The sequence below is a fragment of the Panthera tigris genome, chromosome E2, assembly GCF_018350195.1.
Source record: "Panthera tigris isolate Pti1 chromosome E2, P.tigris_Pti1_mat1.1, whole genome shotgun sequence".
Lineage (NCBI taxonomy): Eukaryota > Metazoa > Chordata > Mammalia > Carnivora > Felidae > Panthera > Panthera tigris.
Window position 1 is genome coordinate 24,909,590 of NC_056674.1, and position 27,657 is coordinate 24,937,246.

General features: G+C 38.6%; 2 protein-coding genes and 1 pseudogene across 8 annotated transcripts in view; all 3 read right to left on the bottom strand.

Annotated features, from left to right (window-relative positions):
* Window positions 1-15,162, bottom strand: part of CE2H16orf87 (chromosome E2 C16orf87 homolog) — a 35,112-nt gene extending 19,950 nt beyond the window's left edge. For all 3 annotated transcript variants that reach the window (XM_042968159.1, XM_042968157.1, XM_042968158.1), the window contains exons 1-2: window positions 15,018-15,162; window positions 6,130-6,226 (exon numbers count right to left, since the gene is read on the bottom strand). In XM_042968159.1, coding sequence (XP_042824093.1) covers window positions 6,130-6,226; window positions 15,018-15,083 — 163 coding nt within the window. In that variant the 5' untranslated portion in view covers window positions 15,084-15,162. The remainder of the gene's footprint in view (window positions 1-6,129; window positions 6,227-15,017) is intronic.
* The window catches only part of LOC122234015 (histone-lysine N-methyltransferase SETMAR-like), a 55,083-nt gene continuing 42,505 nt past the window's right edge, over window positions 15,080-27,657 (bottom strand). For 2 of the 5 annotated variants that reach the window (XM_042968151.1, XM_042968153.1), the window contains exons 3-4: window positions 23,179-23,534; window positions 15,080-15,537 (exon numbers count right to left, since the gene is read on the bottom strand). In XM_042968151.1, coding sequence (XP_042824085.1) covers window positions 15,172-15,537; window positions 23,179-23,534 — 722 coding nt within the window. In that variant the 3' untranslated portion in view covers window positions 15,080-15,171. Of the gene's footprint in view, window positions 15,538-17,776; window positions 18,123-20,561; window positions 22,485-23,178; window positions 23,535-27,657 lie in introns of those variants that run through there. The other 3 variants (XM_042968154.1, XM_042968155.1, XM_042968156.1) reach the window with 3 other exon arrangements.
* Window positions 25,029-27,618, bottom strand: LOC102969724 (annotated as a pseudogene).

Consider the following 27,657-nt stretch of genomic DNA (forward strand, 5'->3'; position numbering starts at 1 on the left):
TTGGAAAGTTATCAAAGAATAATTAATTGTCTTTTGGTTCTATGCACTCATACAAAACACTGAGCATTTCTTTTTTTTAAAATTTTTTTAATGTTTGTTTATTTTTGAGAGAGACAGAGTGTGAGCAGTGTGAGCAGGGGAGGGGCAGGGAGAGGAGGAGACACAGAATCTGAAACAGGCTCCAGGCTCTGAGCTGTCATCACAGACCCAACACAGGGCTTTAACTCACAAAACTATGAGATTATGACCTGAGCTGAAGTCAGAAGCTTAACCAACTGACCCACCCAGGTACTCCATCTTAATACAGATTTATTTATAACACTCATCTTTTCCCCTTATCAAAATTAAAAAACTTGTAAAAATCCTTTAATTTCCATAATAAATTTTATTTAAATGTATTTTCAGCTAGATAAAGTTCTATGTAGGTAATGTCCTACCTCCCTATTTCTACTGTGCTATGAAGATACACAGATAATTAGTATATTTGAAAAAATTTGAGTTTTAAGCAATTTAAGCTTAGATAAATCTATTTGACTTAGCAGCTAATTTTCCTCCTACATGTCAGAAACTTACAACAGAAATTTCGGGACACCTGAGTAGCTTGGTTAAACATCCAACTTTGGCTTAGGTCATGATCTCCCGGTCTGTGAGTTCGAGCCCCACATCAGGCTCTGTGCTGACAGCTCAGAGCCTGGAGCCTGCTTCAGATTCTGTCTCTCCCTCTACCTCTCCCCTCCCCTGCTCATGCTTTGTCTCTCTCTCTCTCTCAAAATAAACATTTAAAAAATTAAAAAAAAAATTCAACCCACTGAAATTTAAGATTATCTTCTACAGCTTTGATTTCATTTTTAAAATAACTGCAATCTGAACTTTACAGATGGCTCTCTTTCCTGTTTTAAATGTTTGTGTAAGTAAAAGTCTTCCTTGATTCCTCCCTTCTTATTTAGTGATCTACCCATGTAGAAATCATTTTGTGGGGTCTTAAAATTAAAAACAAATGGAAAATAGAACTACCACATGATACAGCAATTCTACTTCTGGGTATTTATCCAAAGAAAATACTAACTTGAAAAGATACATGCACCCCATGTTCATTGCAGCATTATTTACAATAGCCAAGATTTGGAAACAATCTAAAGTGTCCACTGATGGATGAATGGATAAAGATTATGTGGAGTATTATTCAGTCGTAAAACAGAATTGACAGAATAAAATCTTGCCATTTTTGGCAACATGGATGGCGATATGCTAAGTGATATGTTAGACAAAGGAAGATAAATACCATATAATCCCACTTATATGTGAAATCTTAAAAAACAAACCTAAACTCATAAATAACAGAACAGATTGGTGGTTGCCAGAGGTGAGACTTGGCAGGTTTGCGGGGATGGGGTGGGGTGGGGGGTGATCTGGGTTGAAGAGGGTCCTATAAGCTTCCAGTAACACTATACAATATACAAAGTACAAGTTTCTAACAACAATATAAATAAGTCATGACAAGTAACATACAACATGGTGACTATAGTTAATAATACTCTATTGCATATTTGGAAGTTACTAAGAGTAAATATTTAAAGTTCTCATTACAAGAAAAAAAAACTTCTGTAAAAAAAAGTTCATGCAAGTATCGTTTTGTATTTTTTTTTAAGTATTAAAGTTTATTTATTTTGAGAGAGAGAGAGAGAGAGAGAGACACACACACACACACACACACACACACACACACACACACACGCGGCACGAGTGGGGGAGGGGCAGAAAGGGAGGGAGAAAGGGAGGGAGAGCGAAAGGGAGAGAGAGAGAGGAAAACCCAAGCAGTGCCTGACACAGGGCTCAAACCCACCAACTGTGAGATGATGACCTGAGCCAAAGTCGTGAGCTGGATGTTTAACTTACAGAGCCACTCAGGCACGCCCTGTACTTTTTTTCTTAAATTAACTTTTAGAGATTTTTCCATGTCAATACATAACAATTTGCACCATTCTCTCTAATTAGCATATACTATTGTTCCCTAAAAGACGTACCCTACTTAATCACTCCCCATTGATAATATCTGGCTTCACTTTTCCTATTATAAACACTGTTGCCTGAAAATCCTAGTTAAGTATTTCATTGTGTATTATAAACAACTATCTCCAGGTTACATACCTATTGATAAAGAAGTCTAGATTCTAAGTTATGTGCATTTAAATCTTTTAACAACTACTGTCAGACTGTTCTGCAAAAAGGCTGTGGTGTTTTATAACCTCACCACTAGTATGAAAGTACTCATTCCACCATATTCATAAAAGTACTTGGAAATCCTTTACATTTTTGTCAGAATATGGGTAAAAAGAATGGTATTTTATTTCAACTGCATTTCCCTAATTATTAGTGAAATTCATTATCCTTCCAGATATATATTATATTGTCCATTTTCATTTTTTATTTTATAAATTCTTATTAAAACTGAAATGTTTTGGATCCCATTGACCAATGTTCATCAAGTACTTGGTAACTGTAGACATTTTAAAAATTATACTCTTCTCAATCTCCCACATACTACAAACTAACCAAGGTAAATCTTACTTTTAAGAAATTTAATTGTAAAAATGAACATTTACTGAGTACCTATAACATACTAAACTTTGTTTACATTAGCCATTTTTATATGCACTGCATCTGCACTTCAATCCTCTACAGTTGATACTATAAATCTACCTTACATGCAAGTAAGTAGCAGCCACTCAGGGGTTAATTAACTTGTTAGAGAGTGACAAAATTGGAATCTGAATCTGAAGCCAAGGTTTCCAACTCCCATGTTTGTACTATACCAAACTGTTTTCTAGGCTTTGAATATCCTTAACCTTTCTCCTTAAAACCTTTTCCTCCTTTGGTTTCTACGGCACAGTCTACTTCTGATGTTCCTCCATTTTTTTAACTATTTTTTGTTTCTTTTGCTGGTTCCTCTTCCTCCTCCAGGGAATTTCTAGGCTTTATTGTCTCATCTTTACTTCAAGGTCACGAGGCCACTTTTTATTAAACAACAGAACCTCAGGAAATTCCAAATGTAAAATAATAATGAACTGCCTCTTATTTATCACCATGACTTAAGTACCACCACTCTCTTTTGTTTGTTCCCCTACAGCTGACATGTACATGTACATCTTCTCAGTTGACCTGAACTCCCTAACAACCTCCACCATTTATGACTGGAGTTTGCCAGAGTTCAGTCTCTGAACTCCTTCCTTTTCCTACCCTATAGACCCTAGGGCACAATCTCCTCCATTTCCATGATGACAACTACCATTCACTAATGGCTCAAAAGATTTATCTCCAGGGTCGCCAGGATGGCTCAGTCCAACGACTTCGCCTCAAGTCTTGATCTCACAGCGGGTGAGTTCCAGCCCCAAGTTGGGAGCTATGCTGTCAGCAGGCCTGGAGCCTGCTTCAGATTCTCTGTCTTCCACTCTCTCTGCCCCTCCCGTGCTCATGCTCTGCCTCTGTCTGTCAAAAATAAACAAATATTAAAAAAAAAAACAAAACAAGATTTATCTCCAGGGGCACCTGAGTGGCTCAGTCCATTAAGCATCCAACTCTTGATTTCAGCTCAGGTCAGGATCTCACACTGTGAGATGGAGCCCTGCATAGGGCTCAGGATGGGCTTGGAGCCTGCTTGGGATTCCCGCTCTCTCCCTCTACCCCTCCCCTGCTCAGGAGTGCACGTGCACTCATGTGTGCACTCTCTCTCAAAATTAGTAAATAAGCATAAAAAAAGAGATTTATCTCCAGTTGCGGCTATTCCCTAAGCTTCAAACTCTATGTCCAATGGGGAAAAAAATAACCCACAGGGATATTTCACAACCACATCCAAAACTAAATTCTTCATCTTTCCCTCAAAACTTGTCTTCCTTTTTATATTCCTTTTCTAACCAGTAATTCAAGTCATTGGGAGTCACTGTAAAAGTCTTCCCTCTGGTTCAAGTGATTCCAATTCCTTAATTGCAGCATCTGTCCCTTCTCTCTATCCTTGCTGGGTTTCTTCTTTATCTCATTTCTCACCTGAGCCATTGGTATACAGAAGGAGCTCAAAAATATTTGTTGAATAAAAAAAATTAACACATTTGTCCCGCTAAGGGGCACAAACTATGTCTTACTCATTTTGGAGACCCAGAACTGAGTTGACACACCACCCAGAAATCTACTGAATGAATCATTCCAGGATTTCCATACCTGAACCAAACTCTTTAGAGAATATGACTCAGGAGAACCCATTTTTAACAAGCTCTCTGGATGACTCTTGTATAACTAATCCAGCAAAGCCTTTATTCTCATAATGAATGGGAACAAACTTAAACAGAGGCAGAAATGGAATTAAATAATTTTCTTGACTCCTAGAATAAGCAGACCTCTCACAGACATAAATGTAAATAATTCTTGAATCATCTGCTACTATAACCTAACCACTCTCTTAGTATTTTCACTCAGTTAACATACTGCAATAGCCCACTTCTGTCTTGTACACCTTTCTCTAGACAACAGCCAAAATGGTTATTTCTGAAAGGCAAATCAGATCATGCTACCTTTACCTCACTCCATCCCACATCCGAGGAATAGTTTCTCCTCACATTTTAAGAACAAAATCCAAAACTTCTTACTCTGGTTTACAAAACTGTATGCAATCTGGCCCCTGCCTATCCCTCTGGCCTCATCTCCCACATTCCCCTGCTCTTACTGTCTACACTGCAACCACACTGGCCTTTTTGTTCCTAAAATACACCAAAATTTTTTCAGCTCTAAAATTTTTGCATTTGCTATTTCATCTGTCAAGAATGTTCTTGATCTTATCAGGGCTAGCCCCTTGTGCCAATTCAGCCTCAGTTTAAATGTCCCTTCTCAGAGAGGCCTTCTCCAGTCACTCAATCAAAAGTAGCCTTCTAGTCACATACTAGGACAGCAATCTATTTTAATTTCCTACAAGGCATTTATCACAAGCCAGTAACTGCCCTTTTTATTTGTTCATTGTCTATCTCATGCCCACAAGAATGTAAGCTCCATGACAGCAGTGAACCTCCCTTGACAGATTTCATTCATTACTTTACGCCCAAGGCTTAGAACAATGCCTAGCATATAGCAGTCACTCAAAATTTATTTGTAATCAATTTACTTTTATTTGGAGATCATCACTCTTCTAATATCACGCAAGGATAAACAACAAAATTTCATCTTTTAATAAATATACTCACTGAATAAATCCAATTTGTCTACATTAATGGGAAAGTAAAACTCCAACAAAATTATTTTTTAGATATTCTAAATGAGAGAATTATAAAAAATAACCAATATGTCTAAAACTTATATTCACATCAAAATCAAGTTATATTTTTCCAGTTACTAGTTAAAAAAAAAAAAAACTTGAAAGTTGTTATAAATTTTACCAGCACTGAGGGGGTAAAACCAAATGTCCATCAACCAGTGAATAAACAACATACTGTCACATAGCCATACAAAAATTACTAGTGAGCAGTAAAAAGCAATTGATTCTTATTGATAAACACAACAATATGGCTGGATCTTAAATTATGCTCAGTGAAAGCCAGGCAAAAAAAGAGTACATACTGTATGATTCTATTTATATAAAGTTCTAAGAATAGTGACAGAAAACACATCAGTGGTTTTGTGGGGGTGAAGGTAGCAAGAAGAGAGTAACAAAGGGGAACTAGAAAACTTTTGGAAAGATGGACATTTTCATTACCTTGATTTTGATGACAGGTGTAATGATATGACACAACCTATCAGACTGTACACTTTAAATATGTGCTATTTATTGAATATCAATTATACCTTAATTAAACTATTTAATTTGTAAAAATCAGATCAGATCACTCCCTTCTTTAAAACTCTTCTATGTCGAGACACATCCTCCAATAATAAACAGATTCATCAGCATTATAAGGGAGTTAACATTTAAATGGAATGAAGGGCAAACTAATGTCATAAACTGATTTCCAACAGCTAATAAGAACCAAAGGCATACTTTAATAGGTTTTAATTTTTAACTTCAACAGAGATGTAAATACTAAATTCACAAAAATTAGTTTTACATTTCTACATCAAAAAGCTAAATATGTGGTAAACTTTCACAATTACCTGTAGAAGGTGGTGATTTTTCTGGGTGTTTTGCATTTAAAAGTTTTCTGCTAATAAATATGTAACCACAGGGACACGATTTACATGCAACAGGAACCTGTACAAAAATAAGAAAAAGTGTATTATTACTATTCTTCTATTGAACTTCTCAGTGTTTATGTAGTCTCCTGAACTGAATGATAAATTATTGAAGTAGGGATCATAGATTTATTTAAACCCCACCCCCTTACAACAAATTGACACTGGTATTATGTCCTATACATCGTTACATTCTCCTAATGCTTTAAAATACCATGCATATAGAAAATGCATGATAAACATGTGCTGATGACAGTAACCCATAGAACACCATAACAGAATCAGAGCAAGGGAAAAAAATGTGGGATAAGAGGTAGTATTTTCTAAAATATATGTTTGAGCCAATATCCCTGATGAATATGGATGTAAAAATTCTCAATAAGATACTAGCAAATCGAATTCAACAGCATATAAAAAGAATTATTCACCATGATCAAGTGGGATTCATTCCTGGGATGCAGGGCTGGTTCAACATTCGCAAATCAATCAACGTGATACATCACATTGATAAAAGAAAATATAAGAACCATATGATCCTGTCAATCGATGCAGAAAAGCCATTTGACAAAATTCAGCAACCTTTCTTAATAAAAACCCTCGAGAAAGTCGGGATAGAAGGAACATACTTAAACATCATAAAAGCCATTTATGAAAAGCCCACAGCTAACATCGTCCTCAATGGAGAAAAACTGAGAGCTTTTTCCCTGAGATCAGGAACACGACAGGGATGTCCACTCTCACCGCTGTTGTTTAACATAGTGTTGGAAGTTCTAGCATCAGCAATCAGACAACAAAAGGAAATCAAAGGCATCAAAATTGGCAAAGATGAAGCTTTCACTTTTTGCAGATGACATGATATTACACATGGAAAATCCGACAGACTCCACCAGAAGTCTGTTAGAACTGACACATGAATTTAGGAAAGTTGCAGGATACAAAATCAATGTACAGAAATCAGTTGCATTCTTATACACTAACAATGAAGCAACAGAAAGACAAATAAAGAAACTGATGCCATTCACAATTGCACCAAGAAGCATAAAATACCTAGGAATAAACCTAACCAAAGATGTAAAAGATCTGTATGCTGAAAACTACAGAAAGCTTATGAAGGTAATTGAAGAAGGTATAAAGAAATGGAAAAACATTCCGTGCTCATGGATTGGAAGAATAAACATTGTCAAAATGTCAGTACTACCCAAAGCTATCTACACATTCAATGCAATCCCAATCAAAATTGCACCAGCATTCTTCTCGAAACTAGAACAAGCAACCCTAAAATTCATATGGAACCACAAAAGGCCCCGAATAGCCAAAGTAATTTTGAAGAAGAAGACCAAAGCAGGAGGCATCACAATCCCAGACTTTAGCCTCTACTACAAAGCTGTCATCATCAAGACAGCATAGTATTGGCACAAAAACAGACACATAGACCAATGGAATAGAATAGAAACCCCAGAACTAGACCCACAAACGTATGGCCAACTAATCTTTGACAAAGCAGGAAAGAACATCCAATGGAAAAAAGACAGTCTCTTTAACAAATGGTGCTGGGAGAACTGGACACCAACATGCAGAAGATTGAAACTAGATCACTTTCTCACACCATTCACAAAAATAAACTCAAAATGGATAAAGGACCTGAATGTGAGACTGGAAACCATCAAAACCCTAGAGGAGAAAGCAGGAAAAGACCTCTCTGACCTCAGCCGCAGCAATTTCTTACTTGACACATCCCCAAAGGCAAGGGAATTAAAAGCAAAAATGAACTACTGGGACCTTATGAAGATAAAAAGCTTCTGCACAGCAAAGGAAACCACCAACAAAACTAAAAGGCAACCAACGGAATGGGAAAAGATATTTGCAAATGACATATTGGACAAAGGGCTAGTATCCAAAATCTATAAAGAGCTCACCAAACTCCACACCCAAAAAACAAATAACCCAGTGAAGAAATGGGCAGAAAACATGAATAGACACTTCTCAAAAGAAGACATCCAGATGGCCAACAGGCACATGAAAAGATGCTCAACGTCACTCCTCATCAGGGAAATACAAATCAAAACCACACTCAGATATCACCTCACGCCAATCAGAGTGGCCAAAATGAACAAATCAGGAGACTATAGATGCTGGAGAGGATGTGGAGAAAAGGGAACCCTCTTGCACTGTTGGTGGGAATGCAAATTGGTGCAGCCACTCTGGAAAACAGTATGGAGGTTCCTCAAAAAATTAAAAATAGACCTACCCTATGACCCAGCAATAGCACTGCTAGGAATTTACCCAAGGGATACAGGAGTACTGATGCATAGGGGCACTTGTACCCCAATGTTTATAGCAGCACTCTCAACAATAGCCAAATTATGGAAAGAGCCTAAATGTCCATCAACTGATGAACGGATAAAAAATTGTGGTTTATATACACAATGGAGTACTACGTGGCAATGGGAAAGAATGAAATATGGCCCTTTGTAGCAACATGGATGGAACTGCAGAGTGTTATGCTAAGTGAAATAAGCCATACAGAGAAAGACAGATACCATATGGTTTCACTCTTATGTGGATCCTGAGAAACTTAACAGAAACCCATGGGGGAGGGGAAGGAAAAAAAAAAAAAAAGAGGTTAGAGTGGAAGAGAGCCAAAGCATAAGAGACTCTTAAAAACTGAGAACTGAGGGTTGATGGGGGGTGGGAGGGAGGGGAGGGTGGGTGATGGGTATTGAGGAGGGCACCTTTTGGGATGAGCACTGCGTGTTGTATGGAAACCAATTTGACAATAAACTTCATATATTGAAAAAAAAATAAAAAATAATAAATAATAAAATAAAATACATGTTTGAAAGCAGTTTATTAGAACCAGTTAGAAAAGAGAACATGGTTAGAAAGTAATTAAAGAAATCCCAGCATAAGAATGAGGGCCCGACTGGAATACGCTAATTTGATAAGACATAGGCATCTTTATTACAGCATTATTTACAATAGCCAAGATATCCAACCCAAGTGTCCATCCACAGATAAATGGATGAAGAAGTTGTGACACACACACACATACACACAGGAGTATTACTCAGACATAAAAAGAATGAGATTTTGCCAGTTGTGACAACATGGATGGACCTTGAAAATATTATGCTGGGGCGCTTGTGTGGCTCAGTCGAGAAAGTGTCCAACTCTTGATTTTGGCTCAGGTCATGATCTCACAGTTCATGGGTTTGAGCCCCATGTCGGGCTCTGCACTGACAGCACAGAGCCTGGTTGGGATTCTTTCTCTCTTCTCTCTCTGTTCCTCTCTCTCTCTCTCTCTCTCAAAAATAAACAAACATTAAAAAAAAAGAAAATATTATGCTAAGTGAAATAAGTCAGAGAAACACAAATATCATATGATTTCACTTATATGTGGAATCCAAAAAACAAATCAACAAACAAACAAAAGCAGAAACAGACACATAAATACAGAGAACAAATTGATGGCCCCTTTGGGGTGGGGCATAGGTAGGGGTATGGGCAAAATGGGTAAAGGAGAATGGGATGTTTAGGCTTCCAATTATAGAACAAAGTAAAGTCACTGGGTTGAAAGGCACACCACAAGGAATACAGTCAATGGTACTGGAATAGACTCCTAGGGTGACAGACGGTAGCTACATTTATGGTGAACACATCTTAACCTATACTATCAAAATATTATAATGTACACCTGAAACTAATGTAATGCTGCCAAATATACTTCTGTTAAAACCATTTTTTTAAAGGGAAAGTACTGAAAATGACTCGGGTTCTAAAATGAGAGGGTAAGATGCCAATTGCCACTGACAAAAAAGAGTAGTTCACAACAATCACTTTGAAGGGCAAAAGTATAGCACAAACAAAAGAGAATGTAGGAGTCAAGATCTAGGATCTTTTTTCTTTTAATATTTTTATTTATTTGAGAGAGAGAGAGAGAGCGAGAGAAAGAGCACGCTCAAGCCCGAGCGGGAGGGGCAGAAAGAGAGGGAGACACAGAATCCGAAGCAGGCTCCAGGCTCTGCTCTGTCAGCACAGAGCCCAACACGGGGCCTGAACCCATGAGCCCTGAGATCATGACCTGAGCCAAAGTCAAATGCTTTACCGACTGAGCCATCCAGGCGCCCCCAACCTTCTGTTTCCAAATGTGTAAATTACTTACAAGCGGCTTTCTCCATGTCAAGTCTATAATGATTTTTCAAAAGCCAAATATTATTAAAAATCATTTTTAAAAGTTTGATTTTGCATAGTCATTTCACTAATACTAGCCTTAATGATCCCTGAAATCAAGACATGTTCACCAAAAACCAGAAAGTAATCTCAATAAAAAGTACTCAGAATAATTATGGTCAGAAAATTGTAATTTACTTTTCAAGATAAATTCCATTTGCCCATTGTTTTGCCTGTGTGAAAGCTTAGCTACAATTATAAAGCTTTTTATCCATATATATGAAAAATGCTTCATGGTCTAAAATATAAATACTTGATCTGATTAAGCTAAATTAATATTTTGATAGAATTTTTTTACATGAAAATACTAAACAAAGGATCTCTAGTTTGCAATTTCAGAAAAATCACAATGAATCCTATAAAAATAATCGAACTCCAGATAGCTCAAACAGCATGCTTTATCAAGAATATGATGAGATTCTTTCAAACCAGGACAGAAAATGTAATGTTACATTTTTTACTACTGTAAAATGTACCCAAAATAGATGTTTGTCATTTTAAAATTTCACATCTTCACAGAAATCAAATTCAAAGGTACTGACTCATTTCCTTTACACTTACACTATTAAGGTAATTCACTGTACTGTAAACTATTTTAAATTAGTGCTATCCAAAAAACACAGAAACATGATTTTCTTGCTCAAAAGGTCTTTTGCTACTCAGCAAGCATATTCTTCCAGTCACTAAAACCGAACAAATATAAATTTAGGTCTCTGTCTTATACACAAGAATAATATATCAACCCATATCCAGAATTAACAGAGGGCTGCACTTAAGTGAGACATGTACATTTGCCTTTGGGATAAAGAATGTACAAACACCAATAGATAGGTGGATTTTCATCCCTTAGTAAATGTTTTAGGACTAGAAACATTCATGCGCCTGAGCTAAGTTACCCTAAAGTCCCTTTTAAATGGAAAGTTGTCCTTCCCCTAATCCCAACTCTGATAAAAACACAACCAACCACCACCAAAACCCAGATCCTAGAAAAAGAATATTAAATAGGGTGGACTTCAGTAATATTGCTCTTTTATAGTACAATTTGGATTTTAAACAAAAAAATCCTAAATTTCCTTCAAATTTCAGTTGTAATGACAAAGATGATACTAACAAAAGTTCTAATGCTATACTCTCAGCATTTTAAAATAAAAAAAATAATAAAAAACCTAAAGTTTGTTTACTGATGACTTATTGTGTATCAATTTATCCCTTGTAAAGTGCATTCAGATTGTTTACAAGTAGAAAAGGTAAAAATAGGGGCCCTGGGTGGCTCAGTCAGTTAAGTGTCTGACTTTGGCTCAGGTCATGATCTTGCAGTTAACGAGTTCAAGCCCCGCATCGGGTAAAAAAACAAGTGCAAAAACAAGACCCTGGTTCTATATTGTTTCATTGATTTTCAAAAGTTCAAAATAACCACACTACAGAGAACTCATTTACATTTCCTTGCTAACAGAACCAAAGTGACCTACAGTGGACACGTTTGCAACATAACACATAACATTTCCGATAAATGGAAAAAAAACTGCTTTATTAAAAAAATTTAAGGCAAAAACAGACACATATACAAAAGATACCAGACAACTAATAAGAATCTTGAATATTCCTATATACAAGATGGTTCAATAATTTGAGCTACTTGATGTGAAACCTCTCGAAAATGAAAAGTATTGTGGTTTAGATGTTTCAGAACTGTATTTTCAATACAGGATATAAAGGGTATGTTACAAAGCAACTGAAAATCTATGTCTTTCTTGATCTCTGTACCTGTTTTTAAACTTTTACACACACAGAAACAGAACATACGGGCTCTGTGCTGACAGCACAGAGCCCGCTTGGGATTTTCTCTCTCCTTCTTGCTCTATGCCCCTCCCACACACGCATACATGAACTCTCTCTCAAAATAAATAAATACTTTTTTAAAAAATGGCTTTCTAGGGGCGCCTGGGTGGTTTGGTCGGTTGGGCGTCCGACTTCGGCTCAGGTCATGATCTCACGGCCCGTGAGTTGGAGCCCCGCGTCAGGCTCTGTGCTGACAGCTCAGAGCCTGGAGCCTGTTTCAGATTCCGTGTCTCCCTCTCTCCCTGCCCCTCTCCTGTTCATGCTCTGTCTCTCTCTGTCTCAAAAATAAACGTTGAAAAAAAAAATTTTTTTTTTTAAAAAATGGCTTTCTAGATTATAATTTTTTTCTCATTTGTAACCATTGGAAGATTGTATTCTCCAATAATTAGAAATTTAAAATTAATCTTTTGTTGCCTTCAATCCAGTTGCTTTTAGTAAAAGATAAATCATTTTTAAGAATCACCAAAAGGTTTTTTTTAATGTTTATTTATTTTTGAGAGAGCACAGGTGCAGGGGAGGGGCAGAGAGAAAGAGAGAAAGAATCCCAAGCAGGTGCCTCACTGTCAGTGCAGAGCCCAAGGCTCGAATGGAACTCACAAACCATGAAATCATGACCTGAGCCAAAATCAAGAGTGGCACCCTTAACTCACTGAGCCATCCAGGAGCCCCAAAAATCACCAAAAATTTTAATTAGTCCTCATGTATATTATATTCTCTTAAATATTTAGAATAAAAAACAAAACCAACATTTTAAATTATATAGTAGCTTGCTGTGGACTGAATCGTGTCCCTCCCAAAATTCATAAATTGAAATGCTAACCCCTAATCTGAAGGTATTTGGAGATTAGATAATCAGGTTTAAAGTCCCGAGAGTGGGGCCCTCATGATGGCATTAGTGCCCTTATAAAAAAAGAACAGAACCAGAAAGCTCACTCTCTGCGAGGATCTGGGACTCCCAACCTCTAGAACTGTGAAAAAATAAATTACTACTGTTTGAGCCACCTTATCTATGGTATTTTGTAATGGCAGCTGGGGGGGGGGGGGAGTTTTGTGTGTGTGTGACAAAATTAATGTATGTTTACAAATAAAATGCTCATCACATTTTGCTGAACAATTAAGGGGACTCCTAACAAGTTTATTATCCTTTCCTTTTTCTTTAACCAGGATATTAAAAACAGGTTATTTTTCCCAAAAGATTCCATTATGCCAAGTAAAACAAGGTCAAGACTTGCAATAACTTGTGCCCTACAAAAACTGGAATGCATAAAGCATACCATGTAAACCTTATACTGCAGTTCATTAGAACAAATGGAAATGATTTAAATATTGATATTATCTAGCAAAGAGACTTAAATCACAAAATCCAATTTTGTCAGATTTAACAAATTTTAATGGTAAGAATAGAAGTTTAACTTTACTTCAAAAAACATGGCTAAATTGTTTTTATACTGCATACCCAATAAACTCAAAAGATCAATAAACTAATTCTCCTTACACAATCTTCCTTCCTTAAATTTCTATCACTGCTCATAAAATATACTGAAACATGTAATGTTTTCTTTTACTAGATTAGATCAACGTACGAGATTGCTCTTAAAGAATGCACTAACATCAGCATGTTATTTTTTTAAAAAGCTCTCCAGCTATTTACTGGAGCCATACTGCTCCTGTTTTAAAGAAAAACATTTTTTTTTTTTAAAGAAAAGGGGGGGAGAAAGGTAGTCATTTTGAAAAAACTGCCTCAGTAGAAAAGAAAAAAATCACACCCAGATCTGCACACTGGCATGTAATAAGGGCCTTCAGATGGTTTTATTGAGAGTTTTAACTCAATAGATTGTAAGACTTAGAGGAACGTCCATTATTCTAGTAAACAATGAGGCATGCATAAAACTAACAAACAGTAAAATGCGATTTTAAAAATTACAGCTGTCACTATTAATTCTGTGCAGAAAGAAGTCATTTAAAATTCATAAAACTACATACAAATTTTTTAAAAGATCTGGAAGCAGAAACGCCAAATTTTTAACAGCGGATACGAGGGCGGGTGGGGGAAGTGAGGAGCGCCCAGAAGACAAGGGCTTCAATGGGGGCGTTATTCAATAATGTTTCACAAAAAACAATGTAAAGATTCACTTTTATTTCCCTCAAAACTATAAGGAATATATATTTAGAAGAAAAAAATTGTCCAAATTCGCCTAAACTTGAAACCATTGCATTGCGGCCCCTTTTGTCACATTAAGCCTCCGCCTAGCTCGCGGCAGAACAGTTTTGGGGGTTCACTGTACACATCTTATGTGAACAAAGCAACCCTGCGTGGCAGGAGCCGCTTTCGGAGCCAGAACCCAGGAGCCTGGAGCCGGGCACATCGGGCATTCTCGTCGGGCAGAAAGGGAGCTGAAGGGGCCGTGCTCGTCCACTTGGGCCGCTGCCCCCACACTCCCGCCGCTGTCAACCGGAGCCGGCCAGGCGACTCGGGGAGGGTCCGGACAGGCTCCAGACAAACCCACGCCTCCCTCCCGCGCACACAGTCGCCTGGCTGACGCTGCCAGGTGGGCACCGGCCGGACTGCGACCCTGAGCGCCTCCCTGGCACCCCCTCGGCTCAGCCCGGCCCGTTCCGGGCTTCCACTGTAGCCCCCGAGCCCAAGCGGCCCGTCCACTCGGCCTCCCGAACCCGGCGAGGCGGCCTCTCCACAGCCAACGGCCGCCCGCCCGCGCACTCGCCCGGTCCTCTGCGCCCACCTGTTGGTCGCACTCGGGGCACGATTTGGTGGCCATCTTCACTTTCTTGGCTCGAGTTGCAGACATGCTCCTCTCCGGGTGCGGAGGCAGTGGCAGCAGCGGCGGCGACGGCGGCGGCGGCAGCGGCAGCAGCTCGGGCTCCTCCCCTAGTACCTCATCGGCCCTGCCTCCGCCAGGCGGGTCCCTGCTGGCCAGACCAAGGGTTGGGCGGGTGCGCGCGCGCGTGCGCGAATTCGCACGGAGCCTGCGTGCCGGGGGAGGGGGGGCGGTGGCATGCACCAGCAGCGGCCGCAGGCCTCTCGCGTCGACTCCGCGGGCCCGCGAGACGCGCTCCCACACTCACGGCGCCGGTCTTCGAGCGTGTCCAGATTCTCACGAGAAGAGACGGTCTCGAAGGTCCACAATGACCAACGCCTTCTCCTGGCCCTGCGGAATGCGTGGGGGCGTGGCTTGGGCGTGGCTCAGCAGTAACGGGCGTCGGGATCGGCCAACGAATGCACAGATAAGGCGGGTCGTGGTGCTGGACACCCCCTCCCCCCGGGAGGAAGAAGATCGTGAGTGAAAGTGGTGGAAGAGAAAGCGCGCTTAGCGCAAGTCGCGGCATTTAATACACTTCAGTGAACGTTAGCCACTCTAATTATTGAGGAATTGTAATAGACACCTGCTGAGTCTGCTGTACGTCAAGCCTAGAATCGGCGCTAAGAGATACAAAATTCAACGTTAACTCAAATATTGAAAGCTAATTCTGCCAGCCAGACAAATGTGAATACTAGGAAGTGCCTGCCCTCAAAAAATATGCAGACTACTGTGGTACATGGCCTAATATTAGAATACAGCAGAACTGGGCGGTTGATAGGAAGAGTAAATCGGTTGACTATTTAGAACTTCATACCAAAATTTTAAATCCACATAGCCATTGACCTAGCCCCATAATCTAGCAATTCACCCCTAATAGTGGAAAAGATATTTTCCACCTGTACTCAAATCCATTTGTGCAAAGATATTGCACTTTGCGTCTCTGCTTGTCAGAGAAAATCAGAAACAGTCCAGGTGTAGGACAACAAATTGCTTGGGCAAATTAAGGCATGCACGCAACAGAATATCGCTGCAGTTCTTTAAAGAATGAGATAGATCTGTATGAAGTGATATAATGGTCTCCAAAATACAGTGTTGGAGCACCTTAAGCATCCAACTTCGGCTTAGGTCATGATCTCAAGGTTCATGAGTTCAAGCTCTGCGTAGGGCTCTGTGCTGACAGCTCAGGGCCTGAAGTCTGCTTCGAATTCTTTGTCTCCATCTCTCTGCCCCTCTCCTGCTTGTGCTTTCTCAAAAATAAATATTAAGAAAAAATTTTAAAACAAGTGTTAATTGGAAAAACAAGGTACAGAACACCTTATAAAAATAATATGAAAATGTATTTATACTTGAAACTGGAGAAAAGGAAATGGACAGCAGGAATAGGAAGACTTATTTTTCATTCCCTATCATTCATATATCCATTCAATTCATATTATTTGAAATTTCTACTAGATCAACCTGGTATGGCCTTTTCCCCCATAAAGGGAAAAGAATTTGTAACAACTACTGAGCTACTTAAGAGGTCACCTGCCCCACTGTTGAGGGAGTTAGAAGTCCTAGAAAGCTTTCTAGAAAAGTCATCTCCACAGCTGAATCCCTAAGGATGTCAAGTGGAGGTCTCAGGCAGATGGGGCAGAGAAAGTAAGCAATTTGGTGTGGGAATACCAAGTGCAGGGCAAAGTGCTGGGGAGGTGTGCTATATCCAGTTATGCAGGGTCTTCGCTACCATGGGAAGTTCAGGATTCATCCTGAGGACAATGGGGCAATAAGGGTTTTAAGTTGGAGTAACACGATTCGATTTGAATTTGAGAATGATTGGTCCAGCAAAATTTAAGTTATCAGACCTGAGACAGGAGAAAAGAAAGGTCACTAAAGGAGAGGAGAGGGACTAAAAAAATATGAAGGCCATAATGTTAGCAAAACTTGAGAAGCCATTTTGCTGTGGCAGAGAGTTATCAGAAGTATTCCCAGGATAGGTCTGAAGTATCTATTGCAAAGGACTGGAGGACTAGAAGGAGCCATGGAAGATAGTGCTGCAGTTTTCCAAGAATGGGGTGGGACACGAATCAGAAACCTAGGCCCTGCAATCCAAGCCCTGAGGAGTTTTCTGAAAGTTTCATTTCCTTTTTCTGGAAATTTCCTCAAAAGCTCACTTGGCTGGGGTAGGTGTTAATGAAGAGGTCTTTTAATGTCTTTAACTCTATGGGGTTTCCAAAATGGTTAATGTGGCAGACACTGACAGTTGGCTGACACAAACTCCATCTAGGTCCCTGCTTCTCTCTAGATGCCTTCTAGCTAAAAGTGGTCATGTGGAGTTATCTGGTCAGTAAGATACAAACCAGTCTGCTGAGTGGCGTTATCTGGCCAAAAAGATATAAACCAAAGTCTGCTGAGGTGGGATTTTCTGGAAAGGTTCTGAGTTCCTGATAAAAATGAACAGATTTGGGGCGCCTGGGTGGCTCAGTCGGCTGAGCGTCCAACTTTGGCTCAGGTCATGATCTCACCACTTGTGGGTTCCAGCCCCGCGTCAGGCTCTGTGCTGACGGCTCGGAGCTTGGAGCCTGCTTCTGATTCTGTCTCCCTCTCTCTGCCCCTCTCCTGCTTCTGCTCTATTTCTTGCAAAAATAAATAAAGGTTAATTTTTTTTTTTAAATGAACAGATTCATATTAAAAAAAACTCTTTGTCCTTTGCCCTTCATACTTTTTCTTACTGTCTGGGGCATGAACAAGAGACCCTGAAGGTACAAAAAGCCATCTTAGGATGAGACAATGAGGTGTCATATTAGTTACCTATTGTTACATAACAAAGTACCCCAAAACTTGGTGGCTCAGAACAACAAACATTACCTCGGTTTCTCTGGGTTAGGAATCCAGGTGTGGTTCTGCAATCCCATCTGAATGCTCAACCAAAAGGAGATCTATTTCTACGCTCACTCTTTTGATTGTTGGCAGACTGTCCCTTATCACATCATCTCTTCACAACATGGCAATTGTGAGCTGCCTCACAATATAGCAATTTGGCTTTCCCTAGAATGAGTAATCCCAAAAAGTATGAGAGAATGATCACGACAGAAGCCACACTCTTTTTATAACTTAATCTCAAAAATGGCATCTCATTGCTTCTGCTGTATTCTAGTCACTAAGCTAGTCACAAAACCCAGCCCACACTCAATGGGCTGACTACCTCAGAAGCCATCCATAGAACTATAATCAAAGTCCACTAAGGATGAACAAAGTGCATGGGTCCCCGATAGCACTGTTAAGTGCCTACTCCAGTCATAGCCTGCCTCCCTATTTTCCTTATAATGTGAAAGGGGGAAAGTAGCTCAAAATAAGATACAGCTCCACACCCACCAGAATAGATAAAAAGAGTGACATCAAATGTTAGTGAGAATGGAGGGTATAAAATAGTGTAATCACTTTGGGAAAAGGTCTAGGAAAACTAGATATATACATATGCCTATGACCCAGTATTTCCAATCTTAGATATTTATCCAAAAGATACAAAAGATATGTCCACAAAAAGACTTGTGCAAGAATATTCATAACAGCTTTATTCAAAATAGGCTCAAACTGAAAAAAAAAAAAACCCACAAATGTCCATCAAACAGGTAAATAGATAAATTGTTATATTTGTTTCATGGAATACTAATCAGCTTTTCAAAGGAATGAAACATTGATACACACAAAATGGGTTAATTTCAAAAACATTATGCTTAGTAAAAGAAGCCTTACACAAAAGAGCACATCCTGCACAATTCTACTTATGTGTAATTCTAGAACAGGCAGAACTATTCCATGGTAGAAAAAAAATCAGAGCAGTTATTTTGCCTCTTGGGGTCTTGTAAGAGTGGGGATAAAATGAAAAGGGGTATGAGAGAACTTTCTGGGATGATAGTAATAGTCTGTATCTTCGACAGGGATTTGTATTACACAAGTGTTTGCATTTGTCAAAACATACTGAAGAGTACAATTAAGATTTGGGCATTTTATCAAATTTAAATTTATGAGAACAAGAACTTTAAACAAATATTTAACTCTAGGTAATGATATGTATGCTAAAGTATTAAGGGTGAAATGTGCTAATGCCTGCAACTTTACATTGAAATGCATAAAAAAAAGGATAGCTATGTGGGTAGGTAAAGTGATAAAGTATAATCATAAAGTAAAGTAATGTCAATTTAGGTGGCTGGCATACAGGTGTTCACTGTAAAATTCAGGTATTTTGTTTTTATGTTTGAAAATGTTCATAAGTTACAGGAAACAAAACCTACGTATTTAAGCCACTGTTCATTAGGTTTTCAATTATGTCTTATCCACATATTCCTTACTTACACTGATACCAAAACAAGGATTTTCTATAAAGTGAATGACACTGGCCCTAACACTTATTCATTTGATAAACATTTACTAGGTACCTACCATGTGCTGGACCTTGTGCTCTTGATGGGGGTATAATCTTGTGAGGAAAAAAGTCCCTGCTGTTGTGAATCTTATAATCAACAGAGAAGATGACAAACATATACTATCACACCAATAAACATGTAACTACTGTGATCACAGTTACGAAGGAACCATACTGGGGCTCTAAAGCCATTGACAAGGGGACCTGACCTGTAGTGGGGTGGGGTAATCAGGTAAGACATCCTGGGGGAAATGTGCATGAGAGGTAGAGTTAATAAGGTGAAGAACAGTAGCAGCATGGACAAATTAGCTGAGATAAAAGGAAGTGAAAGGAAGCTCTGTGGCCAAAGCACCAACAGAAAGAAGAGAGAGTCCAACCTACTGACAGGTCCTGGAACAGTCTACTTTGCACTGGCTTTTGATCCTATCTCTAACTTTACCCAAGATCTTTTATGCATGCTATTAAAGTAACTGTAGGTGCTCTAGTCTCACAATAAGCAATCAGACCAGGCAGGAGCTTCTTTAATAACGGTTACTACGTACTTAATAAACCAAAATGGCTATTCAGAGCCACTTTGTTTTTTTGTTTTAAGTAAACTCTACCCCCAACACAGGGCTCTAACTCACGACCCTAAGATCAAGAGTCACGTAAGTGACTCAAAGCCACTTCATATTTCCTTTTGTAATAAGGACCCAAGCCAGGGAATGGCAGGGAGGTGAGATGTAGCAGCTTCCATCTCACTCCTTTGACACTCAAACCAAAGTTTCTACCAAGGAACCTCTTAAAGCTTTTTTTTCTTTTTTTTTTTTTCCCCTAGGAAAGGAGAATAAGATGGGATGCTTGGCAGGACTTTATGTGTATAAAATTTCTCATTTTTCTTGAAAATCTAATATAGCTTCCAGTTATAAATTTAAAGCTGTAGTTCCAGGGCACCTAGGTGGCTCAGTCAGTTGAGTGTTCAACTCTTGATTTTGGCTCAGGTCATGATTGTACAGTTTGTGAGATGGAGCCTCGTGTTGGACTCTGCACTGTTAGCTGCTTGGGATTCTCTCTCTCCCTCTCTCTCTGCCTTTTCCCCACTTGTGGTCTCACACATCTCTCTCAAAATAATCTTAAAAAAAAAAAAAGTTGTAGTTGCTACTTACTACAGAAAAGCCACAGGCTCAAAGTGACTGAAGAAGTCATCCCTCTTCTACAGCTGGGTACCTCTGGACAGTCCAAGCCAGGCACCGGCCTCAGTGAGCACTGAACTCACCCCAACTGGCTACCGTGGACACAGAGGGGCCTCCAGAGGTATCCCACACACCTTACTTTGTTTCTTCTGCTTTTACTTTTCATAGTATTAAATACTACTTATTGGGCATCTACTCCATGCCTGTGCTTTACATTGTCCCTCTTGATCCCCAACCCCTGCAAGGTGGTATCATGAACTTCATTTTACAGTTTAGTAAGGCTCAGGGGAGAGTATCAGTCAGGAATCTTTCTTCTGCCAAAATAGCCCAGCTCTCCAAAACGGTTTAAGCAAAAAGGGTACTTGCCATCTCACATAACCAAAATATATACTAATAGTAGTAAAGGCACAACTCAATCCAGGACCCATTTCTGCCTCTCAAGTCTACACCCCTTCTTGGAGGTGATGATTGCTAGGATAACTGAACATTCTATAACTGCTCCTTTCCATGTCTCATCACATTTCACTGCTTCTTTTTGGGTTGCCTACCCATCCCCAAACCACTCATTTGGGCTGAACAAGGATATCCACCAACTGTTTTAGACAAAAGTCTAGGATCCAACTCTGAAGTCTGACAAGGGGTCTGAGAATTGAGGAAAGGATGAATGGCCATAAAGCAACTACTACTCAGACTAAGTAACTATACAACACCACTTTCTTTCACATTGGGCAACCCTCTGTGACCATTTGACCTCACCCTTGTACTTGCTGCCTTTCATATAAAGTCCTTCCCATACTTCTGGTTTTAGCCTGGTTACCTTATCAGTCTGAGCTAAATCTCAGGCTTCATTCTCTCTTGAGAGTAAGCAAGAGTCCACAAAAACACTCAATAGATTTCTTGACAATCCAAGGATGGGGCAGTAAAATAAGCAGGTGACTCCAGACCAGGGCATCCAGCCAGGGGAGTAAATTAGAACTGAAAGGCACTCTGCTCACAAAGCCTCTGTCATAGCGCAGGACTGTTACCCAAAGAAAGGGACATCTTTATTTTTAATTTATAGTAATGCATCCCATGGTCTTTAATCTTTTAGCTCACAGTCAATTCTACTTTAGGTAATTTCCATTCCATCTTTCCCTCCAATTGTCTCCCTTCTTCCCTCTTTCTGTCTCTCTCTTCAAGTAAGATCCATTCCAGGATGTCCTTCTCTCACCTCTTAGCTTTTAGGATTCCCTAACTCTCCTTCATAGGATAGACACAGCAAGTTGTCAGGAGGGAGAAAGGCAGGAAGAGGACCATCAGTTATCTTTATGCCAACTTAATCCCTGGAAGCCACAAGGAGTAACTGCAATCTAGCTATAAAATCATAAAGAGCCCATTAATTATGGTCTCTGACAGGCCACTTACACTTTTTTAAAAATAAAGAGTAAGAATGGAAAACATATGAAAGGGATTGGTTGTGTGACAGTAAGTACTACCACTCAAAAGCACCACTGTGCCATGTCTATTGTGTTCATGGCTTTTGGTGTTAGAAACATGCTTTCATTTCTTTATTCAAAAAATATTTTCTCAGAGCCTGAAAGTTTCTGTTGAGGCTGTTCATCTCTCTAAAACCTTCTTTATACCCAGATATTTGCATGGCTGACTCCTAAGCATCTTTCAAACATATATACACTCTGGGTTGTTCTACATTCCTCCAATGAAGAAGCCCAAAACTCAGGGGTAGCTTGTAGTTTTCCAGTACATTAGGTACCTTTCAGTCTTCATGTTCTGCCAGGGTCTGGGAAGATACTAGGTTGAACCATATGAAACTGCCTTTATATAAAAATGAAAATGTTATATTTTTCAGAAAAAGAAAAGTTTCATTCAACCAAAATATGTGCTGCTAGCAATAACTGCTTTCCCAAAATGATAAATTTTTCCAAATACTAAATTACATATTAATAAAGTTCAGCATTGTTAACATTTATTCAAATCCTTCAATTACTGTTCTCTATTGGAGAATGTTCTGTTTCTTAGACTTCCAAATGATGAAAAAGGTGGTAATCTGTTGAAAAAAGGTTAGGTGAGTGTGATGGATGTGGCAAAAGTTCTTGGCCCAATTCAGTTATTCCCTATGGTGGTCCGCAATTTCAGTGGTCAAATGTTGTCATGGAAAAGCATAGGTCCATGTCTGTTAACCAATGCAGAGTGCTTTTAAATCGATTTTTATACATAATTTCAACTTCTTGACAGTAAGATGCTACTGTTAGTTTTGCCTGGGCTAAAAGTAATAAATATTCTCTCTGCAGATCACCATCATTACTAGAACCTTCATTTTGGTTGCAGCGATAGTTTTAACACGTTTGGGAACTTCATCAACATCCAACCATTGTCCAGACCACTTTCATTTTTTGTCAAAGCTTATGATCCTCTCCAGAATAGGTCTCTGCTCTTTCAAATCCTAAGGTATGAGCACATCTCTAATCATCTCCATATATGATCATCCATCAGTTGGTGTGGTACCTACCCATTTGTCCAACTTTTTCACCTTTCCTATTGCAGCCAGATGTCGAGAAATTGTTGTAGCAGAAACTCCTAAGTCTGCTGCAAGGCCTCGAATTGCCATTTTGGGGTTAGCTTCCACCATGGCTCTCAATTGATCTTCATTTAAAACAGATTTGGGTCTCCCTCGAGGCTCATTTTTCAGACTCAGATCCCCAGAACGAAATTTTTCAAACCACCACCGGATAGTCCTTTCACTAACAGAGCCTTCTCCAAAGACAGAATTGATGTTTCTACTTGCTGTGGCTGCACTATGTCCTAGTTTAAATTCATATAAAAACAGTATTCGCAAATCTTTCAAAGATATGGTACAGTCCACTTCTGTGGAAGAAATAAACAATAAAAACTCAGCCATCAAAGAAAACTGAATACCATAATATCATTACGAATACTAAACAACACACCTGAAAACAGACCTGATATCAACTTTACCAATCAAATATCAGAAATTTCATCTGGAGAACACACGTTTTTTATCACTGTGTTCTGCTGCCATCAGTTTATATCAGGCAGATGACTTTACAGTAGGAATAAAATTTCCAGCAATTTTATAAGCATTACCATAAAAGAAATGATTTTGAACTAAAATATAAGTTGTGCTTTTAAATCTAGGAACTCAATGCCACACAATTTTTTCTCTACTATCAAATTAAGATTTCAGATAAGTTTAATGCTTAGAAAAAAAATCTCCCATAATGGGTTGATAAATACCTGTTTCTTATGTTTTCTGACAGAGTATTTTTAGGTGTTCCTCTTCCCTGTTTCACATGATCTGAATGCTACTTCACACATTCTTTACACATTCTAAATCCTTATTTACTACGGAATTTTTCTTCTTTCACCTCTCTGTTTCACTTTCTTTGGCTTCATACTTAATTTTGGTGTAAATGAATATAAATAGTATTTTAGGTATATGAAAGAACTGTTTGCCTAAGTTCACATTTCCCCTGGCAGTCATGTATTTAAATGGCACTAGGGTCCACTGTACAGTGTACTTTTTAAAACTATAACCATAACATACATGTGACCTAACCTACCAAAGGGTTACAGAGAGAGAGAGAAAGGTTCAGCAGAATTCAAATCTGGGAATATATTGCGGTAAGAAGGGGGAAGTTTTCCTTTTCAGCAGCTTTAATTCCAGCCCTTTGTAAGTACATATTCCTCCAATACTAACTTTTCTGCCTTTTTCCTCCCCTACGCTTCCAAGATGGCAAAGTGGAAATGGAAAAGGTTTCTATTCCTTTCTACCCTCACTTAAGTTCTAAACTATTTCAAATAAATCAATAATCTATTACAAAAGCAGAAAAAAATTCTGACCTCAACCATAAAATAGTTACCAAAAAACAAAAAAGCACCCCATATATTTAACTACATGATAAATATTAGGAAAGTGAGTAACTTTATTTAGTCCCTAATACACTGAAAGCAATTACCCTATTGTTCATAAATGGAACAGGAATAGGGGAGAAAGGTTTTCCATCAATATAGTAGATTTAATAAATGCAAGAAGCATAACATCCCACTTCAGACATACTAATTGAGATATAACCAAAAAACAAAACTTGTTTTAATACAGAGCTAAATCCAAAAGCAATAGAGAATTTCCCAAATGCAAAAAAGTGGGAAACATTAAAAGAGCACAGTGGGGAAGGGACACATGAATAGAATTCATACTCTTCATCTCAGAACTATATACAAATAATGGAACAATCTAAAACAGACATTTTAAGATGTCAGAATATGACATTTTGAAACATGCCTTTAATGTTCAAAGAGAAAACAAAGAAATAGATTTCATTCAGCAAGAACAGGCCATTGTGAAAGAAAAAACTCCCACATTATATTTAGTTGTCATATCTTGTTTCTTCCAATCTCTGACAATGCTACAGTCTTCCCTTATTTTTCGTGATCATGACTCTTAAAGACTACTGATTGGTTTACTCTGTCAAATATATCTCATTTGGGTTTGGCTGATGACTGGACTAAGGTTATACATTTTGGCAAGAGTACACAGAAATGATGAATCCTTCCCAGTGCATCACATCATGGGTTTCATGATATCAATATGTTTTATTATTGTGATGTTCACCTTGATCATTTATTAAGCGATTTATTAAGATAAATTTTAGCAGGTTTCATTCTGATAAATTTACTATCTTTCCCTTTGTGATTAATGAAGATATATTTTGGGGGACATTCTTTGAATCTATATGAGTTTTACTTCTCAAATTTTCACTCACTAATTTTACAATCAGTTGGTGGATCTTGTCTGTAATAATTATTACTGTGTTTAGCTAGTATTTCTTTTCTATTTTCCTCATATCTTACATCTTTCCACAGTTTTAATTGGAATTTTACTATAAGCGAGAATTGTTCATTTTCCCCATTTTTTTTATCTGTATCAGTATGGACTCATGGATATTTACATTATTCTATGAATTATAATCCAGTGATTTCATTATTTCTTTTCCTCAAATTGCTCCAGCTTCGGCCATTAGAACTCTTTCCGGTTGACTCCCATGTTTTTTCAACAATATCCCCCTGCCTTTTTAAAAGCATTTTGTTATTACCTGGCACACATCAAGGTGTCCCAGGCACCTTTAGTATTTTCTCTCAGTCCTAGAATCAACAACTTCTCCAAGGAGCCCTGGTTCCTTTTATTTGAGGAAATAAAATATTTACTTAGAAATAAAAAACTGGATCCTAGGTTTATTCATTACTATTGGGGTGTCATACCTTTTAGTCACTCTCAGTGGACATTGGTAGGAAACATGCATAACAACCCACACATATATTGATATCTCAGATACCAAACCAAACCCAAACCAACAGAGTTCATTTTAGCCTTCTCTTTTCTTTATTTATGAGAACCCAGTTCTTGTTATTTAAAACATTTACCTATTCAGTTTGAGTACACACATAAGGCAGTTTCAGAATTGCTGATCTATGCCCCTGTAAGAAATACATTTACTGACTAGATTACAGCATTAATGTGCAGTTCTTTTTAACATTACAGTATCCGGTGAAGATGTTATTTTCGAAAAAAACTTGGAATAAAGCTCTTTTCTTCCTCCATCCCCTTTAATGTCACTCCTTCCTCATTCCTGATACCTAGTTCCCATCACCCCACTTTTATGCACCCCTTTCCCACCTACCCCCTATAGGTTACCAATCACTTTAGTTTCCAGTTTATCCTCCCAGTACGGATTCTATACAAATGAGCAGATGTGTATGTACTGTCTTATTATCTCCTTCTTTCTTACACAAAAGAATAGTATACTATGGATACTCCTGTGCTTTACTTTTGTCACTTAACAGCATATTATCCTGGCAACACTCCGTATCAATTGATATAGATAATTCTCATTCTTTTTTTACAGCTCCATTATTCCACTGCATGGACATACCATAGTTTAATCACTTTGCTATGTATGGGCATTTAGACTGTTTCCAACATTTTGCAATTACATTACACTACTTTGATGCAGTGAGTATCTTGTATGTATGCATTTTTATATTGTTGGAGGTGTATCTTCATGGTAAAATCCCAGAAATGGTCAAAAAATTAACAAATACATATTTTTAGGTATTACCAAATTTCCCTTCCAAAGGATTGTAACAATTCACACTCTCAACAGCAATGTATAGGAGTATCCATATCTTCACAGCTTCACCAACGAAGTATACGGTCATATTTTAAAATTTTTGTCATTGATAGGTATTATTTTAATTTGCATTTCTATAATTATGAGTGAATTTGAACTTTTTTCATATACTTTAGGCCATTGCTATGTCTTACTTTTTTGAGTTGTCCCTTCATGTCTGATTCACATTTTTACAACAGGTTTTTGGAACTCTGTCCCAAACTCAAATTTTTTGTTTTGTTTTATTTCAAAACCTTAAATCTCACAACCACTGTTCATTACCAAGGTGAACTCTGATCTTCACAATGGGCTTATCAATAGGATTTCTGGTAGGAAGTATGGGTACCAGAGCCTCCAAACTTTTTGGATTTGCTGCAATGGGGATCCACTACCACCAGCAGGGTCCAGTCATACTGGACGGGGATGTCTGTGAGCTCCTTCTTGGAAGCCTCATCCACATATTTCTAGTAATAAGTACACCAGGGCTTTGGAGCTGGTACTGGTGAACTGTGCAAACTCAGACCACGTAACTACCACTGTTCACGCAGACTCAGACATCCACCCCAGGAAATCATTCCTTGCCCAGAAGCACAACAGGTTCCAGCAGCTTGTACTGTAGTGTGCACTGATGGATCATCTCCAGGGACTGTCCATTCACCTGGATAAGGCCATTGCCCTGTTTGCAATGCACCAGGATGTGCACTGGCCACCTTCCTGTGTCCAAGGACCTGCATGGACTGTAGAGGGCCCTTGGACTACATAGCTACCAGTGGGGCAAGAGCTCCTCACTGCCTGGCACT